At 39.3% G+C, this 27,299-nt stretch overlaps 1 protein-coding gene across 6 annotated transcripts; it reads right to left on the bottom strand.

Moving 5' to 3' along the window:
• Positions 1-26,141, bottom strand: LOC121449746 (zinc finger protein 420-like). 6 transcript variants are annotated; one of them, XM_041654426.1, is made up of 6 exons: positions 12,340-12,412; positions 12,262-12,300; positions 11,933-12,024; positions 5,350-5,428; positions 4,521-4,647; positions 1-3,227 (listed from the first exon to the last, which is right to left on the bottom strand). In XM_041654426.1, exons 2-6 carry the CDS (start codon positions 12,262-12,264, stop codon positions 976-978), a joined length of 2,553 nt encoding a protein of 850 aa, XP_041510360.1. In that variant the 5' UTR covers positions 12,265-12,300; positions 12,340-12,412; the 3' UTR covers positions 1-975. The 6 variants fall into 6 exon arrangements, with proteins under 6 accessions (XP_041510360.1, XP_041510359.1, XP_041510362.1 ...); XM_041654425.1 differs by lacking the exons at positions 12,262-12,300; positions 12,340-12,412 and adding an exon at positions 25,938-26,141; XM_041654428.1 differs by lacking the exon at positions 12,340-12,412 and having other exon boundaries at positions 11,933-12,061; positions 12,262-12,299.
• Positions 26,142-27,299: the final 1,158 nt, after the last annotated feature.

The raw sequence follows: 27,299 nt of genomic DNA, 5'->3' as shown, positions 1-27,299 counted from the left end.
AATGAGCTTTATTGGGAGTAGCAGGAATATGGGGAAAGTTGCTTATCAGAGCACAGGGGACACAAAGGTAGTTGCAATCCTCAAACTCAAAATGAGCATGTGATATAGCTTATGAATATTGGACACCTGAAACATACTGCACACCTACAGGGATACATACATATTAAGGAGCATCCTATCTTGATGGTCCAGTTTGACCAATCTTGAGTTGCATGATTTATGTCTAAGTTTTGACATTTCAGTTAAACATACTGAATCCTGTCAGTTTCAGGGATATCTTGATATAAACTGAGAATGCTCATTTGTTTCCTGGCCATCCAGACCTGGATAAACAGAAACTATTAATTACAACACTGTTTGCCAATAGCTTAGGCATATTCCTAGCTAGCTTTTACATCTTAACCCATTTCTATTAATCTGTGTACCACCAATAAGTTGTGGCCTACCAGTAGGTTCTGGTATCTTTGTTGGCAGATACGTGGTGTCTCCATGACTCTTTCTCCTGGCATTCACTTTAGTTTTCCTGCCTAGCTCTATTCTGCCTGCCATAGGCCAAGATAGCTTCTTTATTAACCAATGGTAATAAAACATATTCACAGCATAGAAAAGGCAATCCCACATCATCTTGAAGCTATTTTGAGCAGCTTATCTCCTGCCTTAATCAGCTTTCCTTCAGAATGGATCATCTGAGTTCCTAGGAAATTGCTACACAAGACCAAAGACAGGGCTTCAGACGTCTCCATTTTGTCTCCATTATGAATTATTTCAGGTTGAAGAAATAAAAATTGAAGAAAGCAGAAGCCACATCATTTCAAATGGTTTCTTTACTCCCCAGTATGAATTTTTAGATGTTTTCTTACATGTGAAAGGCAAGTAAAGACTTTTTCTCATACAGTGCGCTTGAAAGGTTTCTCTCAGGTATGAATTCTTTCATGTGTTCCTTCTAAGGTTGGATAAAAGACATGTCACTGATTATTATTTGGACTTTTTCTCTTTTGTATGGTTTCTCTCATGTATTCTAAGATACGAGGTACTCGAAAAGGACTTGTCACATTCACTACATTGGTGAGGTTTCTCTCCTGTATGAATTCTCTGATGAGTTCTAAGAGATGAACCATAGGTAAAGGATTTGTCACATTCATAGCACTTGTAGGGTTTCTCACCTGTATGAACTTTCTGATGTCTTCTAAGACATAAGTCAGTGTTAAAGGATTTCCCACACTCACTACATTTGTAAGGATTCTCCCACATACGAATTTTCTGATGAGTTTTAAGATGGCATTTCTGGGAAAAGAGTTTGTTACATTCACTACATTTATAAGGTTTCTCAACTGTAAGGCTTCTCTGATGTCTTCTAAGATATGAGATACTCATAAATGATAGGTCACATTCACTACATTTGTAAGGTCTCTCTCCTGTATGCTTTCTCTGATGTATTGTAAGAAATTCACGACGGGTAAACGATATGTTACATTCAAAACATTTGTAGAGTGTCTCACCAGTATGAAATCTCTGATGTTTCCTAAATTCTGAGCCATAGGTAAAGGATTTCTCACATTCACTACATTTGTAAGGTTTCTCTCCTGTATGAATTCTCTGATGAGTTTTAAGACTGCCTTTCTGTGTAAAAGATTTGTCACATTCACTACAATGGTAAGGTTTCTCTCCTGTATGTGTCCTCTGATGTATTCTATGGGCGGCCTTATTGAAAAATGATTTGTCACATTCACTACATTTATAAGGTCTCTCGCCTGTATGTAATTTCTGATGACTTATTAGACTGCATCTCAGGGCAAATGATTTGTCACATTGACTACATTTGTAAAGTTCCTCTCCTGTGTGTATTCTCTGATGCATTCTAAAATAAGATCTACTCACAAATGATTTGCCACATTCACTACATTTGTGTGGTTTCTCTCCTGTATGAATTTTCTGATGAGCTTTAAGCCTGCTTTTCTCCGTAAAGGATTTGTCACATTCACCACATTGGTAAGGTTTCTCTTCTAAATGTATTTCCCGATGTCTTCTAAGAAAGGACCTACTGGTAAAGGATTTGTCACATTCACTACATTTGTAAGGTCTCTCCCCTGTATGAGTTCTCTGGTGAGTTATTAGAGAGTCTTTCTGGATAAATGCTTTGTCACATTGACTACATTTGTAAAGTTTCTCTCCTGTGTGTATTCTTTGATGTATTCTAAGATACGACACACTCAGAAATGATTTGCCACATTCACTACATTTGTGTGGTTTTTCTCCTGTATGAATTTTCTCATGAGTTCGAAGACCACTTTTCTGCGTAAAGAATTTCTGACATTCACCACATTGGTAAGGTTTCTCTCCTGTATGTACTCTTTGGTGAACTACTATGCTGCCTTTAAACATAAAGGATTTGTCACATTGACTACATTTGTAAGGTTTCTCTCCTGTATGAATTCTCTGATGAATTCTAAGACTGTTTTTCTCAATGAAGGTTTTGTCACATTCTCCACATTGGTAAGGTTTCTTCCCTTCTTTATGTACTCTCTGATGTATTCTAAAATATGACGTACTCATAAATGATTTGGCACATTCACTACATTTGTGTGGTTTCTTTCCTATATGAATTCTCTGAGGAGTTTTAAGAGATTTGTGGGGTTTTTCACTACACTTGAAATTGTAATGTACTTTGAGTTGGAACAACTGCTGAAAGGATTTATCACATTTCATACATTTATAGAGTTTCTCTCCTGTAGGAGCTCTCTGATGACTACTGATGTTTGAGTCCAACTTAGAGCATTTTTCAGAGTTCTTGTTTTGGTCTCCTTTTTTTGCTCTATTGGTTTGTTTCAGCATAATTTTATGTTTGGAGTCAAAAGATTTATCATATGCTATCTTTTTGTGTTCTTTCTTTCCTATGTTGACTCTATGATTTTGGCTAATGTTGTAATACAAATTAAAACAGTTCACATAGTCCTCATTTTTGCAAGAATCTTCTCGAGTGTTTCCACTTTTGTGTCTCTTCATATTTACTGTTTCAACAGAGGTATCTCCATAGTTACCAGATCTGTACTTGTTGCTGTTTTCTGCAGTATCACTTGTGTTATGAGGTCTACATTGGAAGGATTCAATCAGTCTGACAAGCTTATTACAAATATATAACTTCTCTTGGATATTCTCAGGATTGTGCAGGATATCCTTTGTGCCTTGATCCAAGACGTTCTCATATTTACCATGTATGCGATGGGTCTCTGAAAAATTAGTGCAGTTAAGGATAATAGGGATTAATGGTAGAGTACGAAATTGAGTAACATATTTTCTTAAGTTTCCTAAGAGGGATAAACTAGTAATTCTCAGGGACAGAGTTCTTATCAGAGTCCTTTTGTGTTTCACAATCATTAAATGGATGCTCACAAGTGCCTCAATCTAACTATATCAAAGACAAAAATTACCTTCTTGTTCTTAGCTAAACACTGTATCTTAGAGAAGCAAAGACAAATAGGTGATGGAGCAGTAAAGAACTTTGGGAAAGAGGCTCTCTGAAGGATCATATGAACAATGTTGCTATCCAAGTGGTGTGGCACAAGTCTTTAATCCCAGGATTGTGAAGGCAAAAGCAGGTAGATCTATGTGAGTTCAAAGGCAGCATATTCTACAAAGCAATTTCCAGGATAGCCAGGCCTGTTTTACAGAGAAACCCTTTCTGGAAAAAACAAAAAAGGATGTTTCTCAACTTCCTTCTTTATGTTTTGGACACACATTCACACTGTGCAACTAAGAACTCATTGTGTAACCCAGGTTAGCCTGGACCTTGCCATATATTCTTGCTTGAGCCTCGAAAGTGCAAAAGGTAAAGTCATTCTGTGCCAGTGCTAAACAGTGACGACATGTCAAAAATTAAATAGATAAACAAGAATATTCCTATAACAGTTCTTCAATTTAAGGCTTTCTGAGTCTAAAAAATCAGAGATAGGAAGAGTTTAATACAAAAAAAAATTCTACTTATTAAGTGTACTGCAGGGGGCTGGAGAGATGGCTCTGAGGTTAAGAGCACTGACAGCTCTTCCAGATGATATGGGTTCAATTTCAAGCACCCACACGGCAGTTCCTATCTAGCTGTATCTCTGGTTCCAGGGGATCTGGTATCTTTGCAGACATACACATAGGCAAAACACAAATGCACATAAAAAATTATTTTTTAGAAAAAGTGCACAGAAATATATTTTCTTAGTCTTCCTACTTAATTTCTTTTAACTTTGAAGTTTTCATTAAAAACTAGATAGGAGGACTGGGAAGATCAGAGAGAATGTGGCAATGTTTACCTCTTGCAGAGAACACAAGAAAAATTAAAAGGAGATATCATGAAAAATGTTTGTTGCTAACTAGAATTTCCCTTATTTCTGGGATTCTCTATACAGTTCAGAGTGTGTGTGTGTGTGTGTGTGTGTGTGTGTGTGTGTGTGTTTGTGTACATATATATATATATGTATATATATACAAAGACAAATGATGAATCAGGAAATCTAGGAAAAGAGCATTCTTACCTACAAAGATCAGATTTTTATAATTTTCCAACATCACATCCATGTACAATGCTCGCTGATCACAGTCTAGACATTCCCATTCCTCCTGTGACAGGTCCACAGCTATATCCCTAAATGTTAAAGGATCCTGTAATGGAAAATCACTAATGTACCACATGATGATGGACAAAATGCTTTCTGAGGTAAAAGAGAACTAAAAAATAAGAGACACTTTTGTGACACAGATGAGGCATAAACAAGAGTTTTCTAGAATTTCTGTAGAAATATGTCAAGACATAAGCATTGCTGCTCTTTCATAAACAATGGATAGGACTTACTACACTAACATTTATGAGGTCTCCCTTCTTCATGAATTTTGTTATATTTTCTAAGACCTGAGCAGCAGATAAAGTACAGTAACTACATTTGCCATTTTGGTGTCCAGTTTGGATTCTAGAATGACTAAGTTCTTCTGAATTTGGCTCAGTTTCTAAGCACCTTCAGCACCTTCATGGAATTACAAAACAGATTTTAAGCCTAGATCTATGACATACAATGTTCTTTTTGGAACCTTACAAGCAGGAGACATATATAGCCACCCCTGCCACACACACATTCAGGCAAATATACTGATATACATACACAAAACTAAACTAATTTTAACTTAATAATTAATAAAATTTAATAACAAATGAAATTTAACAAAAGGTGGACAGAGACTTAAGAAGAAAAAATGTAAATAACAGAAAATAAACACTTTCAATAACATGGCCAGAGGCAGAGAATTGATATCTTGAAAGGTTTTAACAATAAAAACAATTTCTTAAAAAATTGTAGACATTACACTGACCTGGGGATCATTTACCAGAGAAGAATTCATTCTTCCTATTGTTCTTAGCATTTCTGTCTCAGGAACAAAGACTTGAATCCTTGTTGAAATTTCACATAAAAAGGTCAAGTTAGAGTTAACCTAATTTTGTTATGGGCAATGGCAAAACACATAAAAAGATGCAGAAAAGCTACATGATATCAAAAATCTTCTCAAAATTCCAACAGAATGGAGAGCATGGGAGGATATAAAGTGGGGGAAAAATGACTATGAACCTTATCATTGCACTCAAAAACATGGGCTCTTAAAATTCATGAAGAAAGGGCATATGAAGGTTATAAGATAATAAAAGGTCATCCACTCAAGCAGCACTGCAGATCATAATTGGAGGTTAAGTATATATAGAAAAATCAGAGAGAAAGTATCCATGAAATAAGGATTTCACATAAGGAATAGAGGAAAGCTAGGGAGTGCCAGACTATATCTAACATGCAAAAAACAAAACAAGAAAACTACCACTTTAACTAGAGAGAAGTAAATTAGCAGAAAATTAAATAAAAATCATGAATTAAAAACCCCCATGACATGTAAATCCTAGTAGGAATGGAAATGTCATGAGACAAATGTCATGAGATTTTGTGATTAAACTTCTGAAGAAAACAGGAAGAATTGGAACACAGCTAAACACAGTAAAAGGCACATGTGTTAGACTGAGGCCAATAGAACAGCACAAGGAAAAAATGAACAGCATTAGCAGGAAAACAAGAGAGAAAGATGTATGTGTTCTCCAGCATTACTGAATCCAGAGGCATAAGAATGAGACAGAGAATTTGAACAAAGAAAAAGAATTAAGATTAAAAACACAGTATAGGCACCAAATTCCTTTTGAATGATGTGATCACACAAAAAAACTTGATAAAGAAACTATGGTAATTATTAAATTTGCTAGGTGCTTCATGTATCATTGAAAAGTATAAAACTAACACAAGGAGCTTGTTGCAGGAGCTCTTTCCGCTCCTTCAGCCAATAGCTGCTGAGATACAACTTGTGATTATCATTGGTATTTTTGGAATAATGTGTTTCAGGAACTAGCTGATTATGACCTTGAGTGATCATGAGAGGCAGGGATTTGTCCCCTTGTGATTTTCGGTGACACCCTCCCTGCCTTTTTCGTATTATTTTGCTGTGGTTTCTTCCTATAAAAACCCCTTCTCTAGGTCACATGGGGTCGAACTCTTCCACAGCGTGGGTTATGAGTCTCAGCCCCAGTGCACTGGTTCCCGTCTCATCTGATCATTAAACCGCCTGTGATTGCAGCAAGGACGGTCTCTCGTGAGTTACTTGTGTTATCCCGAGACTTGAGTGAGAGTCTTCCCAGCACTGGGGGTCTTTCACCAGAGGCTTATATCCTACTATTGAAGATCAAGATTGTCCCAAGGACTCTGATGCCAAATTAAGCAGGAAGTAGCAAAATGATAATGTCACAAACCTTTCAAAACTCTGAACAGTAAACAAAAAAAGGAGGATGAAAGTTCTTTGAAGCATGCTATAGGCCAGGTCCCACCACTGAGGATCTCCAACCACCAGAGTCCATACCGAGGTCACTCTAACTGCCCTAATAGGCAGACACAGCCCCTTCAGATACAGGCAGCCAAGCTCTGCCATACAAAGTAGAAGGCCCAAGCTCTGAACTTGAAAACACACCAAATGCCACCCTGGAAAGCTCCACGTGGGCCAAAGAAACATTAGATAAATACTGTCTTCTGCTCAATTCTCAGATGCTTCTTGTCAGAGGAGAAACAGACAGACTCTTGACTTTTTCCCTCTCAAAAAAAATTAAATCTCTTCTGTGAGGTTTGTTGTACAGTGTTAATGTGGTGCTATCCCTTGACTCCAAATTATAGGAATACCTGTCCCTTCATAACTGAAACACCTGCACTGGGGAAACCTTCCCAGTGGGAGCAGACCTGTATCAGCTTCAGTTAGAAAACCTTTTCTCTCAGAGACGTAATGTTTGTACTGAGAAACCTTCCACCATAGAGTTGTAGTACTTTTGCCTTTCCCTTCAGAACTGTGACACCTCCACTGGGGAAAACTTTCCCCACAGAACTCTAACCGTTACACTTTGCTCTTGTGAGAATTTCACTTTCCACTGTTGGATGTGAGACTCATTTGCACAAACCTCAATACTTGCAGGGTAGTTTTCCCTGGAATCCTGAGGAGGAGCAATGGAGATGGAAGAAAACTATTCTCACGCACAAAAAACAGACTGCTGCAGTCCTAGGAGATCCAATCTCTGTACAAAGGCAGCTGAGGAAGCTCAAGCATTGCCCTCCTCCTGAGAGCAGTCCACAGTCACAGTCCTGCCTATCAACAAATCATGAAATTAAAAACAAAAGAAGTGAGTCTTGAGCCTAACTCAGTTCCTGCACACTTTAATTCCAGCACTCAGAAGGCAGAGGCAGACAGGCTGGGACCTGGTGGGACCAGGTGGGTGTACGTGGTGAAATCTGAGCCAGACTCAACAAAATAAAGCCAAAACCAAACATCACCAGGCCAGTTTGGTCATGTGTTATGGGAAGAGTGCTTTTCTTCAAACAAGGAGACAAAAGACAGCTGGTGTCAATTTTTCTCATACACTTGAGTGATAAGAATTGTTTAACAGATACTCTCTAATTTTATTCTAACCTACAGTGCATACTGTGACTGTCAAAGCAGTGTGACCTGATACCGTCTGACAGCATACACACACACTGTGCTCTTCCACACTCTAGGGTGTAATACTAAGCACTACATATACAAAACCACATTTCAGAATACTGTACTTACATCATAACCCGCATAATTCTAGGTTGGAAAATGAAGGGAAAGAAAACAGTTTGCTTAATAAATGATAATCTTTACAACAATGGCCTTTTAGCTTACTAAAACATACTTCCTGATTTAGTGAAAACTGCAGTGGCTCCTTAAGTGAAAGAAAGGAAGGAAGGAAGGAAGGAAGAAGGAAGGAAGGAAGGAAGGAAGAAATTTATGCCTTGGCAATACTGAAACATGCATGGGCAGCCTCTATATGTTGGTTCCATCAAATTTTTCCATAATGGGTTTCATGGTCTAAGTTGATGAGACCAGGTCTATTCCTCAAGAAGGCACCAGATCTCATTACAGATGGTGTGAGCCATCATGTGGTTGCTGAAAATTGAAGGTTCCTTATGTGACTGCTATCTAAAAAGCTCTCAGGGAATGCCTAGATGTCGTGGAAAAAAGGCCACTCTCTTTAATAGGTAACCGTTCAAGAATGGATGACTTTCAATTTCAGGAGCTTTGGAATTGCCACAATAACAAAGAGAACCATGTTTACAGACAACATATAATGTAAATTCTTACCACATCCTGGCAATTATAACATGAATATAAACGTCAGGATACACCCACATGATCTAAAATTTAGTGACAGGATTAAGATCTTCATAGCAGAATATAAGACTTCAGGTATTTTTGTTTGTTTTTCGAGACAAGATTTGGTGAAATTTGACTATGTGCAATTGAAAAATAGCATAAAATGGTAATAAGATTTCCTGGTCAGAAAATTATTACAGATACACAATAAAGACAGATTCAGATAAAAGAAAAAAAGACCTCTAAATGGATCACAGTGTTAGATAAATGTATGTAGACTTGGGAAAAGAAATAGTTACTTAAAAAAAAGTAAATGGTTCTATAAAATAAAACAAAGACTTTAAAGAGATAGAGTACAGACAGTCATAGATTAAAGAAGAAAAACAAGCCACATAAGCATGGAATATACATAGAGAATCTGGATTATGTGTATTATTGTGTTTTCTTTGAATTTTTTGACTACAGAAAGATATTTGATTCTGAGGGCTATTAAGCTAAACCAAAAAATATATTTTAAAGGTATCTTGATTTCAAAATTTGAGTCTAAGGACATGTTATTTTGGAAAAGAGGTTCTGCTTTTGTTTCCACAGAAGATGAGAACCCATAGATTCCTTCCAGATTAATGTAGTTTGATGAACAAAGACTCCATGAAAGGTCTCCGTGACCCCCCAAAATACTTCACCCAACAAAAAGTACGGAGTTTGGAGAGAACTATGCCCAAATTCCCTAAATGATTGTTTATAAATGTTTGCTTTCATTTAAAGGGGGATATGATATAGAGATGAATACTTTGCATTGGTATGGATCTAGGCTTATTGATACAAATTTAAGGTCAATTTTGTTATATGTATATTTCTGCTCTTAATTAAGGTATTGTAATTGTGAAGCTTATTTAAAATGTAATGTATAATTGAGAAATACAGGTTAATAAATAGTCATCTATAATAGTCAAGCTTGCAGTCATGTTAGTTAGGTTTTCTAAATATATAGAGATATACTTCAGTTAGATAATCTTCAACACTTCAAAGACCTATGGAATATGACATTTAAAATGTTTTAAGAACTGAACACTTTTCTCAATAGTGAGACATGTCTGCTTCTGGTACCACCAATTACTTCAGAGAGGTTGATGGGCATTGAAGAAACTTGTTATGGAATTTGCCTTCAATGAGACAAGGCTAATCATTTGGGCAAGAAACTGCTCTTGCCTGGACTGCTTGATGGTATACTGTATGAATTAGACATACAGGACCCACAGAAAAGTGACTGCTGAACTTTGTAAATGGCAGGATGGTCCTCGAAGGTTCCTGTTTCACATAAGAAACTGCCAGATATTCTGCAGGACACAGAATAAAGTTAACTGATGAACTTTGCCATTACAAGACAGAACAGATCTTCAAATTTCCTGCTTCATGGTGAAGTGCTGGATCCTTTGGGCCTGTAGTCTGAAGATGAATGCCCCAATGTTACAGAAGAATTTTGAATGACTGTTCAGGCCGCAAGCTGTCTCTGCCAAATCTAGAACCTTGGAAGTTGCTTACAATGCAGTTCCTTAGGTAGTATCATATCCTTCTGGGGTCTTGAAAAGTTGAAGACAGATACTTATATCCTTAGTTATGATAATAGATAAAGTAGATATGAAACTTTAGACTCACAAAGAAATATTCTAACTATAATTCTTGCTTGATAACACTTTTGTATAGGTAATTTTACTATGTTAAAGCTAAAATCTTAGCTTTTATTTAGACAGAAAAGAGGAGATGATGCAGGATGTCCTTCTGTATATGTGATAGTATTATTGGTTAATGAATGAAGCTGCTTTGGCCTAGTGCAGGGCAGAATAGAGTAAGGTGGGAATTCTAAGCAGATAGAGGAGGAAGTAGACAGAGTCAGGGAGACGCCATGTAGCTGTCAAAGGAGAAAGGTGCCCACTAAAGCCTACTGAAACCTTGCCAGAAGGCCATAACCTCGTCGTGATGCACAGATCGAAATGGGTTGATTTAAGATGATGTAAGAGTTAGTTAGAAATATGCATAAACTAATAGGACAAGCAGTGTTGTAATTAATACAGCTTCTATGTGATTGTGTCTTGGGCAGCCAGGAATGTATGAGTAGCCTCTGCCAACAGTCTACTATGGACACATCTTAAAAATAGAACAAGTCTTTAAACCTAGTAACGATCAATGTTTTAAAAAAAAAAAAAAGTGTTTTCCCAGTGGGGCAATGGTGATACACACCTTTAATACCAGGACTCAGGAGGCAGTGGCAAGCATATCTCAGTCAGTTTGAGGCCAGCCTGGTCTATAAAGTGAGTTCCAGGAAAACCAGAACTGTTACACAGAAAAACCCTGTCTCAATAAACCAAAAAAGTGTCTTCACAAAGTATGCTGAATGCTGACATCAACAGTAGATAGAAGAGAATATAAGACGTATGACTATTGATTTGTTGATCGCATGTTCTCATTCCAACATGGAAAATAATATAAAAGGACCTTCTGTAAAGATTCTAGTAATATGTACCAAGAATTTTCAGGTATTCTTTTTTATGTAAATGTAAAAAAATCTTCCTAGAATTTATAAAATTATGAGACACAACAAAGACTTCATAAATTACGAGAGCAGGATCAAACCCAGAGGTAATTTCAAAATATGTAAAAATTGAAGTAACACAAACCATTGAGTGTTAAAGACAGACAAGATATCAAAGGGAAAGCAATGTAGCTATAGACTAATATTGTGCAGAGATATGAAACAACTCTGATCAAAATCATGATGACATTATTTTAGAAAATAGAGAAATTAACCCTCAAAGACACAGAACCTGAAGGAATGACAAAATGCTCCGAAAACTCTGTGTGCAGGACAAACCAAGAGGTTTCAATGGTTCTAACTAAACACCATACTGATACAATAGTAATGAAACCACTTATGTTGGTATAAAATTACAAGCAGTTATGATAATAGTAGAGGGGCAGCATAAACTCCCAGGCAAAGTCAAAGAAAATTGTATTTGTGTTGGAATATTAGCATTTACATACAGTCTTCAAACTCCTACAATAGGAGAATCTAGGGATTATTCTCAGGGGAACTCTCTAGAATCATTTAGGATAAAATAGAATGAGGCAAAACCAATTTCATGTCCTGTCTCTACAGTCACATGAGCCCTTCCCCATCCCCTTAACCTCTTCCTCAATCCCTCTATCATACCTGGATCCTTTGCTACTGTCTCCTCTCTCTTCTCCATCCAGGGTTCTAGGTTCTGTTTCACAGGTGAGCTGGACTGACTGACAATGTGAATCCTGCACAGGAGAAAGATTCTTCAGAAAGCACCTGGAACTTTGCAAGGAACAAAAACTAAGGATACTAATACCTGTCCAAAGGAAAAACATCAAAGAAAGAGAAAATATCATGAAAAATGTCTCTTCACTTTACTCTGTGAGATGTGATACTCATTCACACACAGCTCACACACATGCAGAGTGGTTTTCTCAAGAGCCCTGGGGAGGAAAAGGAGACAGCATGAAAACTATTCTCACCATCAGAATCCAGACTATTGCAGTTCTGCAACAGGAGATCTCTGCAAAAAAGACTATTGCAGTTCTGCAACAGGAGATCTCTGCAAAAAGCCCTGTGAGCAGAGTCTAGGCATTCCCACTCCTCGTAGAAGTCCACAGTCACAGCACTGTCAACAAATCCTGAAATAAAAAAAAATAAAAAAATAAAAAAAAAACACTTTGGAGAGTTGTTCATGGGCAGAATGTTTTCCTTCAACAGAAGAGATTCTTTTCTCACACAGAAGAATGATCATGATCTCTGCAAAAAGCCCTGTGAGCAGAGTCTAGGCATTCCCACTCCTCGTAGAAGTCCACAGTCACAGCACTGTCAACAAATCCTGAAATAAAAAAAAATAAAAAAATAAAAAAAAAAACACTTTGGAGAGTTGTTCATGGGCAGAATGTTTTCCTTCAACAGAAGAGATTCTTTTCTCACACAGAAGAATGATCATGAATGTTCAAAAGATGCTTTACAATTTTGTTTTCATCTAAAGTGAGTTTACTAATTTGAAAGTAGTGAAGCGTGATATAATCTAACAGCAAGCATGTTTGGCTTCCCTGGACCTAAGGGGTAACATAAGTAGACAGCATATAAAGAAATTTCTGAATGCTCTATTTACATACTAGACTGTATATGTCTCAGATGTAAAATTAACAGGGAGTAAAAGATTTGTTTAATATTTATAACCACATGTATGGCACTCTAAATAATATCTGTTTAATCACATCTACATGGGTTTGTCATGTGATTATTATCTGTGGATGCAGTCACAGAGGCTGTAGGGTCCACAGGTCTACCTCTCCCCTCAGGGTTCATCTTGAGGACAGTTTCTGGCCAGACATCTTGTTACAATTTCCAGTAAACATCCTGCTTGTTCATGTGCTCCCTCTGCCCCGCTGGCGGTTAGCTATAGGGCCATTGTTTACTCCATTTTGAACTTGGTAAATTTCCTACCTGCCTGGAGGGAATTTCATTGTGCAGCAGTTAGGTATATAAGGGATTTCCTAAAGTTGAATAAATGGCATTGGACATTATCTCCTCATGAATGACCCATGTCTCTTGTGTGTTCTTTTAATCTCCGGGCCCTTACCCAGCTTGCAAACATTACAGAGGCAAAGGCCACTCTCTTGCTTAGCCAATTGGTACACAGGGGAGTTAGAAAGCATGGGTGAATTTAAATTCCAGGACCTTTGGAACTGCCAAAATAGCAAAGAGAAAATTGTTTGCAAACAACAGACAATGCAAATGCTCTACTAGATTATCTTAAGAATTATTTTACAGTCAGACAGTGATGGTGCACACCTTTAATCCCAGCACTGAGGAGGTATAGTCAGGCGGATCTCTGTGTGTTTGAAACCAGCCTGCTCTACAGAGCGAGTTACAGGAAGGCCAGGGCTACACAGAGGAACTCTGTCTTAAAAAAAAAAAAAAAAAGAATTACTTTATGAGACAATAAACAGGCAACCATAAGATAGTAAAAAAAAAAAAATTATGGTAAGAACCACATGATGGAAACTCAAACTTACCGACAATGCAAAGCAATCGATAACAGAATATTGAAAGCTGTGTCTGTAAGGATGAAATGGCAAACAATGGGTACCTCTGGCCAGCCAGGGTAGACCATTAAGAGAACTTGCCTCATGCAACATGTATAAGCAAGAGGTTCATTGCAGGAGGAGGATGAGCAAAAGAGTCAAAGGGCATTAGTTAAATAGTTCATAGCTGACCAATGCTACATGTCATGACTGTGTCTCAAAAGCATACACAAGAAAATGGAGAATTTTCCTTCCTATGATCCTTCAGAGAGCCCTTTCTCAGAGTTCACTTTTGTTCAATCAACTATCTGACCTTCTGCAAGGTGTGAAGTTTAGCTAAGAATGAAAAGTCTGTTATCATTCCCTGCATTTTAAGTGAGGATCTTCTGAGCTTACATTTAGTGATTGTGAAACACAAAAGGCCTCTGCTGATAAACTCTATTCTAAAGAATTGCTAGCTTAATTTCCCAGGAAACATCAGATATTGAATCTGTTACTCATGTATCAATCCCTATTATCCTTAACCTTAACCGTCCTAATTTTCCAGACACCTATCAGATGTGGGTTAAATATAAGAAGGTCCTGAATCGCAGCTCAAAGCATTCTGTGCATCAGAATGTGAATATTCAAGAAGTCTTATAAATGTAATGAGCTTGGCAAAATGATTTATGAATCTTCCCAGTGTACACTTTACAACAAAAATGATACTGCAGAAAACTGCAACAAGTACAAATCTAGCAACCACAGAGATGCTTCTATTAAACATCAAACCTAAAAAGACTGTGTAAAATGTTTAAATTTATGCTCCACCCTTAGTCAAATCCTACAAATCCACACTAGAAAGGAAGAACTCAAAAATATAGAGAATGATAAATCTTTTGATTCTAACCAACCCTGAAACAAAACCAAAGAGGAAAGAAACTACAGCAATGTAGACATAAAGGAACTCATACAGAGGAGAAACCCTATAAATGTACAGAATGTAGTAAGTCTTTCCTGCATTTGTCACAACTCAAAGAACATAACAATATGCAAGCGGAAAACTGTAGTAACAGGAGCGGCGGGGCTGCGTCCCCGGCACCCGGCCGCCCACATGGCTAGCTCTATGCCCCAAAATAATTACACGGAAACTGTATTCTTTTAAACACCGCTTGGCCCATTTCTATCTAGCCTCTTCTAGGATAGCTCTCGCACCTGGACTAGCCCATTTCTAATAATCTGCTGTAGCCCACGAGCTGGCTTACCAGGACTGATCTTAACCTGCGTCTGTCTGGAGTGGGAGAATCACGACGACTCACTGACTCAGATTCTTTCTCCCAGCCTTCTGTTCTGTTTACTCCTCCCAGCTATGTTTTAACCTATGAGGGCCAAGCAGTTTCTTTATTGCTTAACCAATGATATCAACAGATTGATATATGACACTCCCCCATCAGAAAACAACCTGACAAATGCACAGAAGGTGATAAGTGCTCTTCTCAGTCATCAGATGTCAAAAGACATTACAGAACCCATGTTAAAGAGAAACTTACAAATTTACTGATTATGGAAAATCCTTCATTTGCAGCTCAGGAATTAGAAAGCATCAGAATATTCATACAGGAGAGAATAGTTACAAATGCAATAAATATTGCAAAGACTTTATCCAGAAACAACATCTTAGGATAGATACATCAGACAATTCATACAGGGGAGAAGCTTGACATATGCAGAGATTGTGAGAAATCCTCTACCAGTAGTTCACCTATGCAATACCAGTGCTACCTAAGGAATGCAATTGGAATGAAATTCAAGAGAAAAAACTCAAAATACAGTCAAAGTCATTTCAACAAAGTCAAGGGACATAAAGAGGAAACAAGCACCAGAGCTCAAAGAGGACAGGAACAAACTGATTGAAGGGCAAGGGAACGCCAGCAAATGTCTCAGGAAATAAGGAGGACAATGCAGGATGTGAACACTGCAATCTAGAGATGGAAATCGAAGGAATCCCTAAAATAATGAAACAAGAAATAGAGAACTCTGTAAGCCTAATACAACTCAGTGGAGAGAGGTCCACCAAGATACAGCATGTAAGCCAGGCGGTGGTGGCGTACACCTTTAATCCCAGCACTCGGGAGGCAGAGGCAGGCGGATCTCTGTGAGTTCGAGACCAGCCTGGTCTACAAGAGCTAGTTCCAGGACAGGCTCCAAAACCACAGAGAAACCCCTGTCTCGAAAAAAAAAAAAAAAAGATACAGCAAGTATAAGACAAATATCAGAGTTTCAGTACAAGGCTAAGGAGCTGGATCATTCAATCAAAAAAAAATGATAGGTCAAACAAATGAACTAAATTCTTGCTGCATTACAGTAGCAATATTAAAAGATAAAAGTGAAATTGAAGCCTGCAATAGTGAGGTAGGTCTTTAATTCCAGCACTCAGGAGGCAAAGTTGGGAAGATCCATGTGAGTTGGAAGCCAACCTGCTCTTCCTATCAGGTTACAGGTCAGTCAGGGCTACAGAGTGAGACCCTGTCTCAGAAACAACAAATGGAAAAGTCAAACAAGAATTTAAAGGTATGGGCTGGAGAGATGGCTCAGCGGTTAAGAGCATTGCCTGCTCTTCCAAAGGTCCTGAGTTCAATTCCCAGCAACCACATGGTGGCTCACAACCATCTGTAATGAGGTCTGGTGCCCTCTTCTGGCCTGCAGGCATACACACAGACAGATACATAATAAGTAAATGAATATTTAAAAAAAAGAAAATCTGATTTCATTAAAAAAAAGAATTTAAAGGTATTATTTTCTACACTGATTTAAAATCCTCTAAAATGTGTGTTCCTACACAATTACAGCATGAATATTAGGAGACTAATTGTATTGGTTTGGATGAGAATATCTCTCATTGACATATATTTGAACCTAAGTGACCAGTTGGTCACAGTGTTTTGGGAAGATTAGTTGCTGAAACAATATTGAATAAAGTATGACACCTGTGGACAGGCTCTAAGAAAAAATGATCCTCAAGCCACCTTAGTATTCCCTCCCCCTCCTTAGGGACTGTGGTTAATTTAAGGATGTGATCTCTTGCTTTCTATTCAACGCACGTGGTTGCTCTCTCCTTGACCTTCCTGCCATGGACTCTGATCCCTCAGAAAGCACTCGCCAAGATGCCTGGCCACAGTGATTTATGAAGGCTACAGACCAAAAGAAATTACAGGAAAATATTTTCTACTGGATTAAAGATTCTCTCTCAGAGAGAGAATGCATGTCACATTCTGAAACCTGATCAAGAACAGGTCGTATAATAGGTCATGAGCGCTACAGGGGCCCTTACTGTTTTTTTTTTTTTCCTAAAAGGTCCTAATGGCAAACTTTCTTTTAAATTGTTGTTTATATTGAAAAGTAAAGTGGTGCACTCAGCCTTCATCAGTCAGTTTTCCTACTGAAGTGCTCAGATGTTAGTACAGAAAACAATACTCATCCATACTAAGGTATTAAATAATGCCAGCATCACGGATGCTAAATAGAACACAGGAATTATGATGCGTAAATTAATCTGAGGCTTTCCTTGAGGTCCTGATGTATGGAGTAGGAATACTATTCTTCCTCTACCCCAGGATTATGTGCCAATAACGGTCAAAGAACTTGGGAATTGTGACTTCTGACCCAGACAGCCCAACTCTTCACAACATAAGGGGTTGGAGATATATGTCCCAAGGCTGAGGTGTGCTTGATCTCTGATGCTGTGATCGCCTGTGTTCCCTTGTACAATGCTGATCGGATTCTCTATACTTTATCTCACGGTATTATAAACTTTTGCGAACACTGACCCATTCTAATTTTTAGAACTGTGTATAAGATACTGTACTTCTTAATAACCCTGCATAAGGCATAAGACATAGCTTACATAAGAACACTTGAACCCATCTTTTCTATTCTCTGGACTTTCCTCTTCAGGAGCTTATCAGTAAAGAACAACCTGCTCAAAGGAACATTCTAGAAGACCTAGTAGAAAAACGGAAGAGCCAGAACCAGAGAATGGAGAACATGCAGTGAAAAAATTTCTGGACCTGGGGCTGGAGAGATGGCTCAGAGGTTGGGAGCATTGCCTGCTCTTCCAAAGGTCCTGAGTTCAATTCCCAGCAGCCACATGGTGGCTCACAGCCATCTGTAATGAGATCTGGCGCCCTCTTCTGGCCTGTGGGCATATACACTGACAGAGTATTGTATACATAATAAATAAATAAATATTTTAAAAAAAAATTTCTGGACCTGAATATGCCTCTGTGTTCATCTGCAAAATGCCTCATGAGATTGAGTCCATCAACATTCCATCAAGGCTAAGAGAGGCACCCTAAATGCATATCTATAGGGTCTACAGGAAGTTCACAGCAGACAATAGATTGGTGTCTATTTCAGAGGTTGAGATATTTAGGAGTTGCCCAGGATCCAGTAAGTAACCCCCAACCCACGTTCAGACAGGCAAATTTAGTTAAACTCAGAAGGTCCCAAAACTAAAGACATGAAAAAAGGACTGATGGTTTCATTCCTACGTTATCTGCCAAAACCCATTATTTGAATCTGTATCAGTGTGGAGGCCTGAAAATGTGAGCCTATTTCCAACCAGAGAGTTGGAATTTACCTCTAGTCCTTCAAGGTTTCTACCTCAAACAAAGGTGCCACCTAGATTTAGACCAGAGAGTTCTGTTCTCTCAATGTTATTGTCAACAAGTGTGGTTAATAGTCAGACCTTGTATTTCAAGTACAGAGAAGTAGAAGTTTTACCTCAAACAAAAGTCTAAGTCTCCAATTAAGGCTTCAGTTCTCTTAGGAGATAACTTTGGATTCTGCCCAGGGAGTGGTTTGCCTACAGAATGTTTGGGTCTAGGGTGTGAACATGACTTATTTTATTCTATCAACAAAATGCTTAACTATGGATGTAGCCTTCAATTGGTATGTTCATTTCCTTGTATTTTGTTAATACAGTGTTTTGTCTTACTCCTACCTTTTGGGGTCAGGTGTATTTAAAGCAATTAAAAGTTAAACAAGGGCGAATTTCAGTTATTACTTTCATTCACCTCTTCATATTCTTTACTATATTTCTAAATCCCACGCCTCTACTCTGGCAGGAGGTATTTTTGTTGAGGCTGGTCCCCGATAGATCAGGTCCAGCATTGTTGCCTTCTCTAACCCAACAAAGAGGTCCAACTACACACCTGCAAGTATGTATACATACCACTTGCACCTATGGAGTCCAGGGAGGTCAGGAGAGGATCAGATCCACAAAATCTGGAGGTATTGAGTGGTAATGGACCATGTGGCTGCTAAGATGGCATCCTGGTCTTTTTCAAGAGCAGTAAGTGCTTTTAGTCTCTGAGTCATCTCTCTAGCCTAAAGGCAGTTCTTAATACATCAAGTTGACAATAAATATTCATTGTGACAACTCTGAGGTCTTTCGGTCCCTGGCTGCTACTATTTTCCTCTATAGAATTAACTTTACACTCTCAAGAAAAAGTAGAACTGTGAGACATCTCTCTACTCTCTTGTCTTATGTAATTGTATATCTCATGCTAATTCCAGGTCACGAAATGGGCATTGATTTTGCATGTGTGGATAATAGATTTTATGTTTACATAATTATAGATCTACTGTATATATGCATACACATATGTCACAGTTACATTTTGTATCATCTTTTTTTTTTTTTTTTTGGTTTTTCGAGACAGGGTTTCTCTGTGGTTTTGGAGCCTGTCCTGGAACTAGCTCTTGTAGACCAGGCTGGTCTCGAACTCACAGAGATTCGCATGCCTCTGCCTCCCAAGTGCTGGGATTAAAGGTGTGCGCCACCACCGCCCGGCTCATTTTGTATCATCTTATATCTTGACAGGTACTGAGAAAATCTAAGATTTCTTATTGAATAACTTTAGGGTAAATATAGGAGAGCAGATGCCAGGGCAGGAGAGATGGCTCAGCAGTTAGGAGCATTGCCTGTTCTTCCAAAGGTCCTGAGTTCAGTTCCCAGCAACCACATGGTGGCTCACAACCATCTATAATGAGGTCTGGCGCCTCTTCTGGCCTGCAGGCATACACGCAGACAGAATATTGTATACATAATAAATAAATATTAAAAAAAAAAAAAAGGAGAGCAGATGCCTCTTGTTACTAACTTCATTCCCAACACATCTTACCCAGTCACGGGGCAGAAGTATCCTATGTTTCTTTCCTATGACCTCAGCAGAATTGTTCAATTTTTTCCCATGATTTTGGAATAAGAGACTCAAATTTCTAAATGATGAAATGCAAACAACAATCAAGAGAATTTTCAAAGGTCAAGATATGTAAAGAAACTAAAGTCTCTAGAAACCAATACAGGCATTTATAAATTCCTTGAGGAATTTACAAGACAGTCAATGAGCTAATCAAGAAAAATAACAAGTAAATGAGGTCAAGAAATTCACAGTATAACAGGACTATTAAAGCAATACAAAGACAGCCTGGCAGTGGTGGCACACACCTTTGACCCAGCAATCAGGAAACGGAGGCAAGCATATGTCTGTGAGTTCAAAGCCAGACTGGTCTACATAGTAAGTTCCAGCATAGCCAGGACTATCTGGAAGAAACCTATAATCAAAAAACTAAAATAAAATAAATAGGCTTTTAAAAATATATTTTAAAAAAGCAATACAAAGACAACAACATGTACTCTGAAAGCTACAATATAAGATAATAGGAGAAAATCCTCAACTTAGAGGAAGGAAAGAGACTCAACGCCTCCACTAATCCTATTCAGCGCAAACCAGAGGACTCATGAAGAACTCATTATCTCTAAATTAATGAAAGGAGGAGGACCTCATGAATAGCAATAGAAAAGGGATATGTCTCATCAGCAACTGGAATTTACTACCATGGAGAGATGAAGGTGAAATGGGGCAAAATCAAACATTCTAGTAAAGAGCACCAGATGTTGCTAACTCTCCTGAGAGAGGAACATGCACGACCTTCAGGACCTCAGAAGCTCAACTGCAAACCACAGATCCTAGTGTGCCAGTGAAAACGCCACTCAATGTATTTGGTTTCAGCACATTTCATATACGAACAGCATGGAACAGTTTGTTCTGTGTGTGTCAATTAACACACAGTCCTTAATCCAATTTATTTTACTGATGCAAAAAACTGCCAAGTCCTGTTTGCTAATCATGAACTATTTGGAGTGGGAATGTGACCTTTCTACATCACAACAGACTGATCAGTTAGGAGAACTGAGATCTAAGGCCTCTGGTGGCACCTAAGAATAAAAAAATTGTGCTGTTTAATACAATTCACTTTTCTTCCATCAAAGACTTCTTCTCTGTTGATACAATGCTGGGTGACAGCATTTTCCTGTACTATAAATCCTGTACAATTAGGGTAGATCCTTTCAGAAGTTACTTCTGTGTTCCTAACTACATAACCAATATGATAAAACCTCTGTCCATAAACAAAATGTTATTTATTTATCATACATAGGGATCATTCTTAACTTGTTGACATGAGGTATTAGAAATCCCACCACATATCCAGGATCCACATTTACTCTCTCACTAATAATCCCACTGAAATCAGGAACAAGAAAAGGTTGTTCACTCTTCATACCTATTCAATATAGTTCTTGGGGTCTTAGCTAGAGCAATAAGATACTAAAAGGAAATCAAGGAAATACAAATCGGAAAAGAAGAAGTCAAACTCTCACTATTTGCTGATGACCCAAAAATTCTACCAAGGAACTTCTACAACTCATAAGCACTTTCAGTAATGTAAAAGGATACAAGATTAACTAAAAAAAAACTCAGTAGCCCAACAGTACTTGGATGATAAAAGGGCTGAGAAAGAAATCAGAGAAATATCACCCTTCACAATAGCCACAAATAGCATAAAATATCTCGGAGTTACTCTCTCACTAATAGTGATACCTCCGAGTTCATTTCTATACTGTTATTTTATTTTGAACCCTTCCAGATCGCTTATATTTTCTTTTAAAAATTATTTATCTTAATTTTATTTGGATGGGTGTCTATGCCTGAACTTAGGTCTGTGCACCTCATGCTTGCAGAGCCTGCAGCAGCCAGAAAAGCACAATATATCCTCTGGAACCTGAGGTCCAGAAGGTTGGTAAGTCCCAAGGAAGGTACATAATACAGAACCTGGAAACTCTAAGAGGAACAAGTGCCCTTAACAGTTGAGTCACCTCTCTAGAACTCGGTTTATTGTTTCTTAATTAGCTACTGTAGAGACTTAAATCAAGGAACAGTGAGACAGAGTTTATGGAGCATTGAAGATACTTTTTTAGTGTGTCAGAGTGAGAGCAGGTCATGAAAAACAATCACACAGGCCGGATATGGTGGCGTACACCTTTAATCCCAGTACTTGGGAGGCAGAAGCAGGTGGTCTCGGTGGGTTTGAGCCTAGCCTGGTCTACAAAGCAAATTCCAGGATGGCTAGAACTGTTAAACAGAGAAACCCTGTCTGGAAAAAAAAAAACTAAATAAATAAATAATGATAATAAAGTTAATAAAAAAGATAATCACACAGAAGTGGGGTGACAAAGACACATTGACAAGTTTTTGTTAGCAAGAGGCACTGGTTATAAAAGACATTTGTCCATAATTATGAACCTGGGGGTTTACAAGCTGGTGAACAAGTCAATCTGAAATACTATGCAGGAAGATGTTGGTAAACTTATGTAGAATTTATGAAATAGAGACTCAAAGATAATACAGTGGTGCAACACGACAGACTAGTTTCTGTGAAGAGACTAAAGTACTGACAAAGCCTTGTTCACATAATCTAAACTAAAAAAGTGAATCCATGTGCTTTAGAACTGGAGCTGGAAAGGGAACACTGAAATGCATGACAATAATGCCAGTGTTACCTCATGGAATGCTATGGAAAGTCATACACAAATAAATCAGAACTGAAGAAATGGATTCTTACAAAGAACAGAATTATCAACCTCCTATATTATAAAACTAAAACACATATTGCCAGGATATATTATGTAGCATGGGTCAGTTGAAGAAACAAGACACTCACTCTAAGATGAAATCTGAAGGCCAATGTGGCAGCAGGAAGGTCAAGTCTCACTGATGGTCTGAACCCAGAATAGCTATACAAAGCGGTATTCATTGTTACACAAATTCCTCACGTTAAGGTCTCTAATTTAATTTACGTCTCTTAATAGAGGAGAGCATCACACAACACCATGACTCTAGTGTAATGGTCTGTTATGTCTCTTTAAGAAACAAGTCCCACCCACTCCCTCCCCCACCCCATTCCTCCCCTGCTCTTCTCCCTTCTCTAGTTCCTTTTCCATCCATAACCCACTAAATCAATACCCACTTTTCTCTGCATGGCGTGCCTATCTGTCTCTGCCTCTCACCCACTGTGTGGCTCCCTGCCTGGGACCTGCTGGCCCTCGTGGCCCACAGGCCACTTGAATGACTACGTCAATAGATACAAGAAAGCCCTGTGGCAGTATAAAAGTATAAAAGCTCTCAAGCACATGAGAACAGGAGGAACATACCTCAGCATAATAAAGATGAAGAGACACAAAGCTAAACCAAACACTACAAAAGAAGGACAAATGGAATTACTCCTCTTGAATGAGGACTAACTCAGCACAGTGCCATCAGTGGGTACACATAGGAGAGTCAGAAGTCAAGTGGACCTTCCTGAGGAAGCTCAGGACAGACCACTCACCCAGTCTGCAGATATCCTGAACTCCCAGGTCATAACAGTCATATTGTCAGACAATGCTATGCAGACTGGGGCAGGGGGCCATAATCAGATTTGGATCCCGTGTGATGTAATCCCAATCTGTCAGGCAAGGCATACCCACTGGTGTCATAGGGGCAATACTATTTCATGGGTACCAGAAGCTATTCTGGTTCAGTATGAGGCCAGGTCTACAGAAGGAAATACATGGATGGTACAAGGAACCTGCACAAGAGCAAGAGGTAAGTCATAGGCCCTAGACAGGAAGTCAGTACTGATAACTGCTACACATACAAATACTCAATCTGGCCGGGCGGTGGTGGCGCACGCCTTTAATCCCAGCACTCGGGAGGCAGAGGCAGGCGGATCTCTGTGAGTTCGAGGCCAGCCTGGTCTACAAGAGCTAGTTCCAGGACAGGCACCAAAGCTACAGAGAAACCCTGTCTCAAAAAACCAAAAAAAAAGAAAAACCAAAACAAAAAAAAAACAAATACTCAATCTGCCTTTAAATGGCTCAGTTCACACCCATAGCCTGGTTCTGCTTTCAACCTGGGTCAAAGAAACTTTGGCTTCAATGGGGAAGAGCTATTTCAGAAACTCATAACTCATCAAATACAGAGAATAATTGACTGCTTACTACACAGCCAATAATGGGAAATCCATACTACCACATCTAATATTATTCTCAGTGAAAATTTCCATAATCATTAATGTACTAGAATCTGCCAAAAGCAAATTTATGTCCTGATTTTACTGTTCCATGAGACCTACCCCACCCCCTTCCTCAATCACTGTAACAGACCTGGATCCTTTGCTACTACTGTCTCCTCTCTCTTCGCCATCCAGGCCTTTGTTCTGCTTTACAGGTGAGCAGGACTGACTCACAATGTGAGACCTGCATTTGAAAAAGAGATTTTTTTTTTTTTTTTTTTTTTTTTTGGTTTTTCGAGACAGGGTTTCTCTGTGGCTGTGGAGCCTGTCCTGGAACTAGCTCTGTAGACCAGGCTGGTCTCGAACTCACAGAGATCCGCCTGCCTCTGCCTCCCGAGTGAAAAAAACCTGGAACTTTAAATGGAAGAAAAAAGATGATAACACCTGCCAGAAGGATAAACATAAAGTGAGAAAATACCACAAAAATGTGTCTATCTCCGAGGATATCACTTTATTCTATGAGATGTGAATCTTCATTCACACACAGCTCACAGATGTGAAGAGCAGTCTCTTCAGGAGCCCTGAGGAGCAAGGGAGACTAAGGAAATTATCCTGATCTTCAGAATCCAGACTGCTGCTCTTCTCCAAGAGGAGACCTGTGAAAATGTGCCCGCGAGCATTCCTACTCCTCCTCCAAGACCACAGTCGCAGCACTGAGTGTCCACAAACCCTGAAATAGAAAAGGGCAGTTCGGGCCACATGTGTGTGGGCAGAGGGCATTTCTTGAACTAAGAAGGCATTTTGCTGATATAGGTGTAAAATCATAATTAATCAAGGTAATTTCTTTTCTTTTTTTATTTTTTGAGTGTAGAGTTCATTGAGAGAAGGGTAAAGGGGAGGGAAGATCGAGAGGCAGACAAAGAAAGAGGGAGAAAGAGAGCTCAAAAGGTACTTTCTAATTTTGTTTTAATCTATAAGGAGTTTTCTGTCTATAAAAATACTATGGCTTAATAGCATCTTCTCACAGCATGCATATTGGGCTTGCCTGGACCTTGTCAAATGGCTGAGGTGACTTCTTGACCTCTAGGTCCTCTCTTGGCCTCCACCTGTGTTCAGTCTTCCTCCCCTCTCTCAAGCACCAGTTCATTCTGGACCCTCGCAGATGCCTCTGGCTATTTTCTCCCTCATACCTACGATAACCACGTGGTGGAGCAGTTGTGTCCTCATTTTTCACTCAGCTAAGCATATGAAGACACATTTCTGAATTTTGTTTTTACTACAGAGTGTATACATCTCAGGAAATGCTAATGTTTACAACCATAACTGTGGTGATTTATAATGTATTATTTTCCGATCCAATCAAATATACAGAGGTATCTCATTTCACTAATACCTATGGGGATTGTTATTCTTCGCGCTGAAGGCCACTCTTCAGTAGGGAGGTAGTGGACTACCTGAGTTAAAAAACCAGAAGCTTTGTAACTGTTACAGTATGAAAGAGAACACCTTTGCAAACTACAGACACTGCGGATGCTCCACGAGATTATTCTGTGAAAATATTCTGACAACCATAAAAGATTTAAAAAAAACATCACGATTAAACCCCACTTCATAGGATCTCAACCTTATCGACAACCGAAAGATATTCACAACGTAATTTTGAAAGCCGAGTCCTTCTGAGCAGCCTCAGCGAGTACAGCCCCGGCCCCTTCCCTCCTGGGTCCCAGCCCCGCAGCTCCTCTGACCTGGGAGGTTCCAGGGCCGCTGGGCTGCGGTTCCCGCCACTGCGCTGCTGACTTTCCCTGGAAATTCCCCGGCATCTGCGGCTCTGAGGAATTTTCAGGTCCCCGATCTCACAGCGCGGTCTACCTCATCCAGTTCCGAACCACGCGACTCCCCGAGTCCAACAGGGAATAGCGCAATTCCCTGTCCTGGTTCCCTGGAGCGGCTCCTCCTGACCCGGCACAATACACCCCACTTCCGGTGACGTCTTCTTTACGCGGGCTCTTTTTAGTTTCCTAAGTCGGTGTTTCTACCTCCCCTACCCCCACAAACACCTCTCGCAGGTGTCCTCTCTCCAACAGGGACCCGGCCCTTCTACTCCATCTCAGGCTGCTGTTAGGAATATTTTCTATTTCCGTGGGACCTCCAAGATGTTAGGAATATTTTCTAACACGAGCTCTCTGCCGAGCAAAAAAATCCCAACCAAGCCAAATCAAAACAAAAACTAAAAGATACCCAGGTTTAATTGGACTCCAGGGCTCTCCGGTGGCCACGGGAAAACCACGTGTTTGTTTGTTTGTTTGTTTTAGGAGAAGTTTAAATAGCCTGGGGGAGTGGTCTTGACCTTCTCTGAGGAGGGGGCCAGGTGCAAGGAGCTCAAGGGCGGGGCCTAGAAAGATGGAGGACAGATACCAGGATTTACAGCCGCCTTCCACAGAGCTCCAGCTGCCCTGGACCCGCTCTGCACAGCCTCCTCACATGCTTGCTGCCAGTCTAAAGTAGAACTGGATCTAGAAGGACGCTGCACCCCACTTCTGACTCCCCCCCCCCAGTTTTGAAACCTTGGGATATATGTTATCATGCACGGAGTTAGCATAACAGAAGTTATATTTTATTATGCTGAGGGTCATCACACTCTATAAATTCCTAACTAACTAACTAGGGTTTCCCCAAGGCTGTTCGCCTGTTGGACGGTGTATCTTAGCTGAAGGTCAGGCTCGGTCTCTAACTGAAATCTTTAATTTGATGGTCACAATCCTAGGGGAGACTGTTGAGTCACAGGGCACGTCAAGGTGGCCTCTCTCCGGAGATGCAGAGCAGAGTGTCTCTCTGCTCTCTGTTTAAATACTGTCCACTAAGGGTAAAGATATCTCGGACTGTATTTGGGTATCTTGAGTAAGTGACGTCACTAAGTTCTGGTTGTCAGGTGCAGCCTTAGGTGTATCCGGGGTTTCCTAACTAAGCTATTGTTACGTGTCTAAAAGGATTTTTTTCTTTGTTTTGGTTTTTACTATGCTCATTACGTCCTGCCTAATTTCTCATCTTGGAATACTAGTCTCCTGGCTTAAAAACGCATACCGGAAGTCAAAAAACTCCCTAAATTA

The sequence above is a fragment of the Microtus oregoni genome, unplaced genomic scaffold (genome assembly GCF_018167655.1).
Source record: "Microtus oregoni isolate MIOR12 unplaced genomic scaffold, Mior012 000006F_ref0000085, whole genome shotgun sequence".
Taxonomy (NCBI): Eukaryota; Metazoa; Chordata; class Mammalia; order Rodentia; family Cricetidae; genus Microtus; species Microtus oregoni.
The sequence above is the reverse complement of the archived record's forward strand: the minus strand, read 5'-3'. Positions and strand labels throughout refer to the sequence as shown.

What these genes read in the sequence shown, in the direction of transcription:
- LOC121449746 (XM_041654425.1), bottom strand. Translation starts at nt 26,012, where the DNA reads ATGCCGGGGAATTTCCAGGGAAAGTCAGCAGCGCAGTGGCGGGAACCG. An exon ending in GCGGCCCTGGAACCTCCCAG is followed by an intron (nt 12,025 to 25,937) that starts GTCAGAGGAGCT and finishes TCTCCTGTGCAG; the next exon opens with GATTCACATTGTCAGTCAGT. An exon ending in GACAGTAGCAAAGGATCCAG is followed by an intron (nt 5,429 to 11,932) that starts GTATGATAGAGG and finishes AATTTCAACAAG; the next exon opens with GATTCAAGTCTTTGTTCCTG.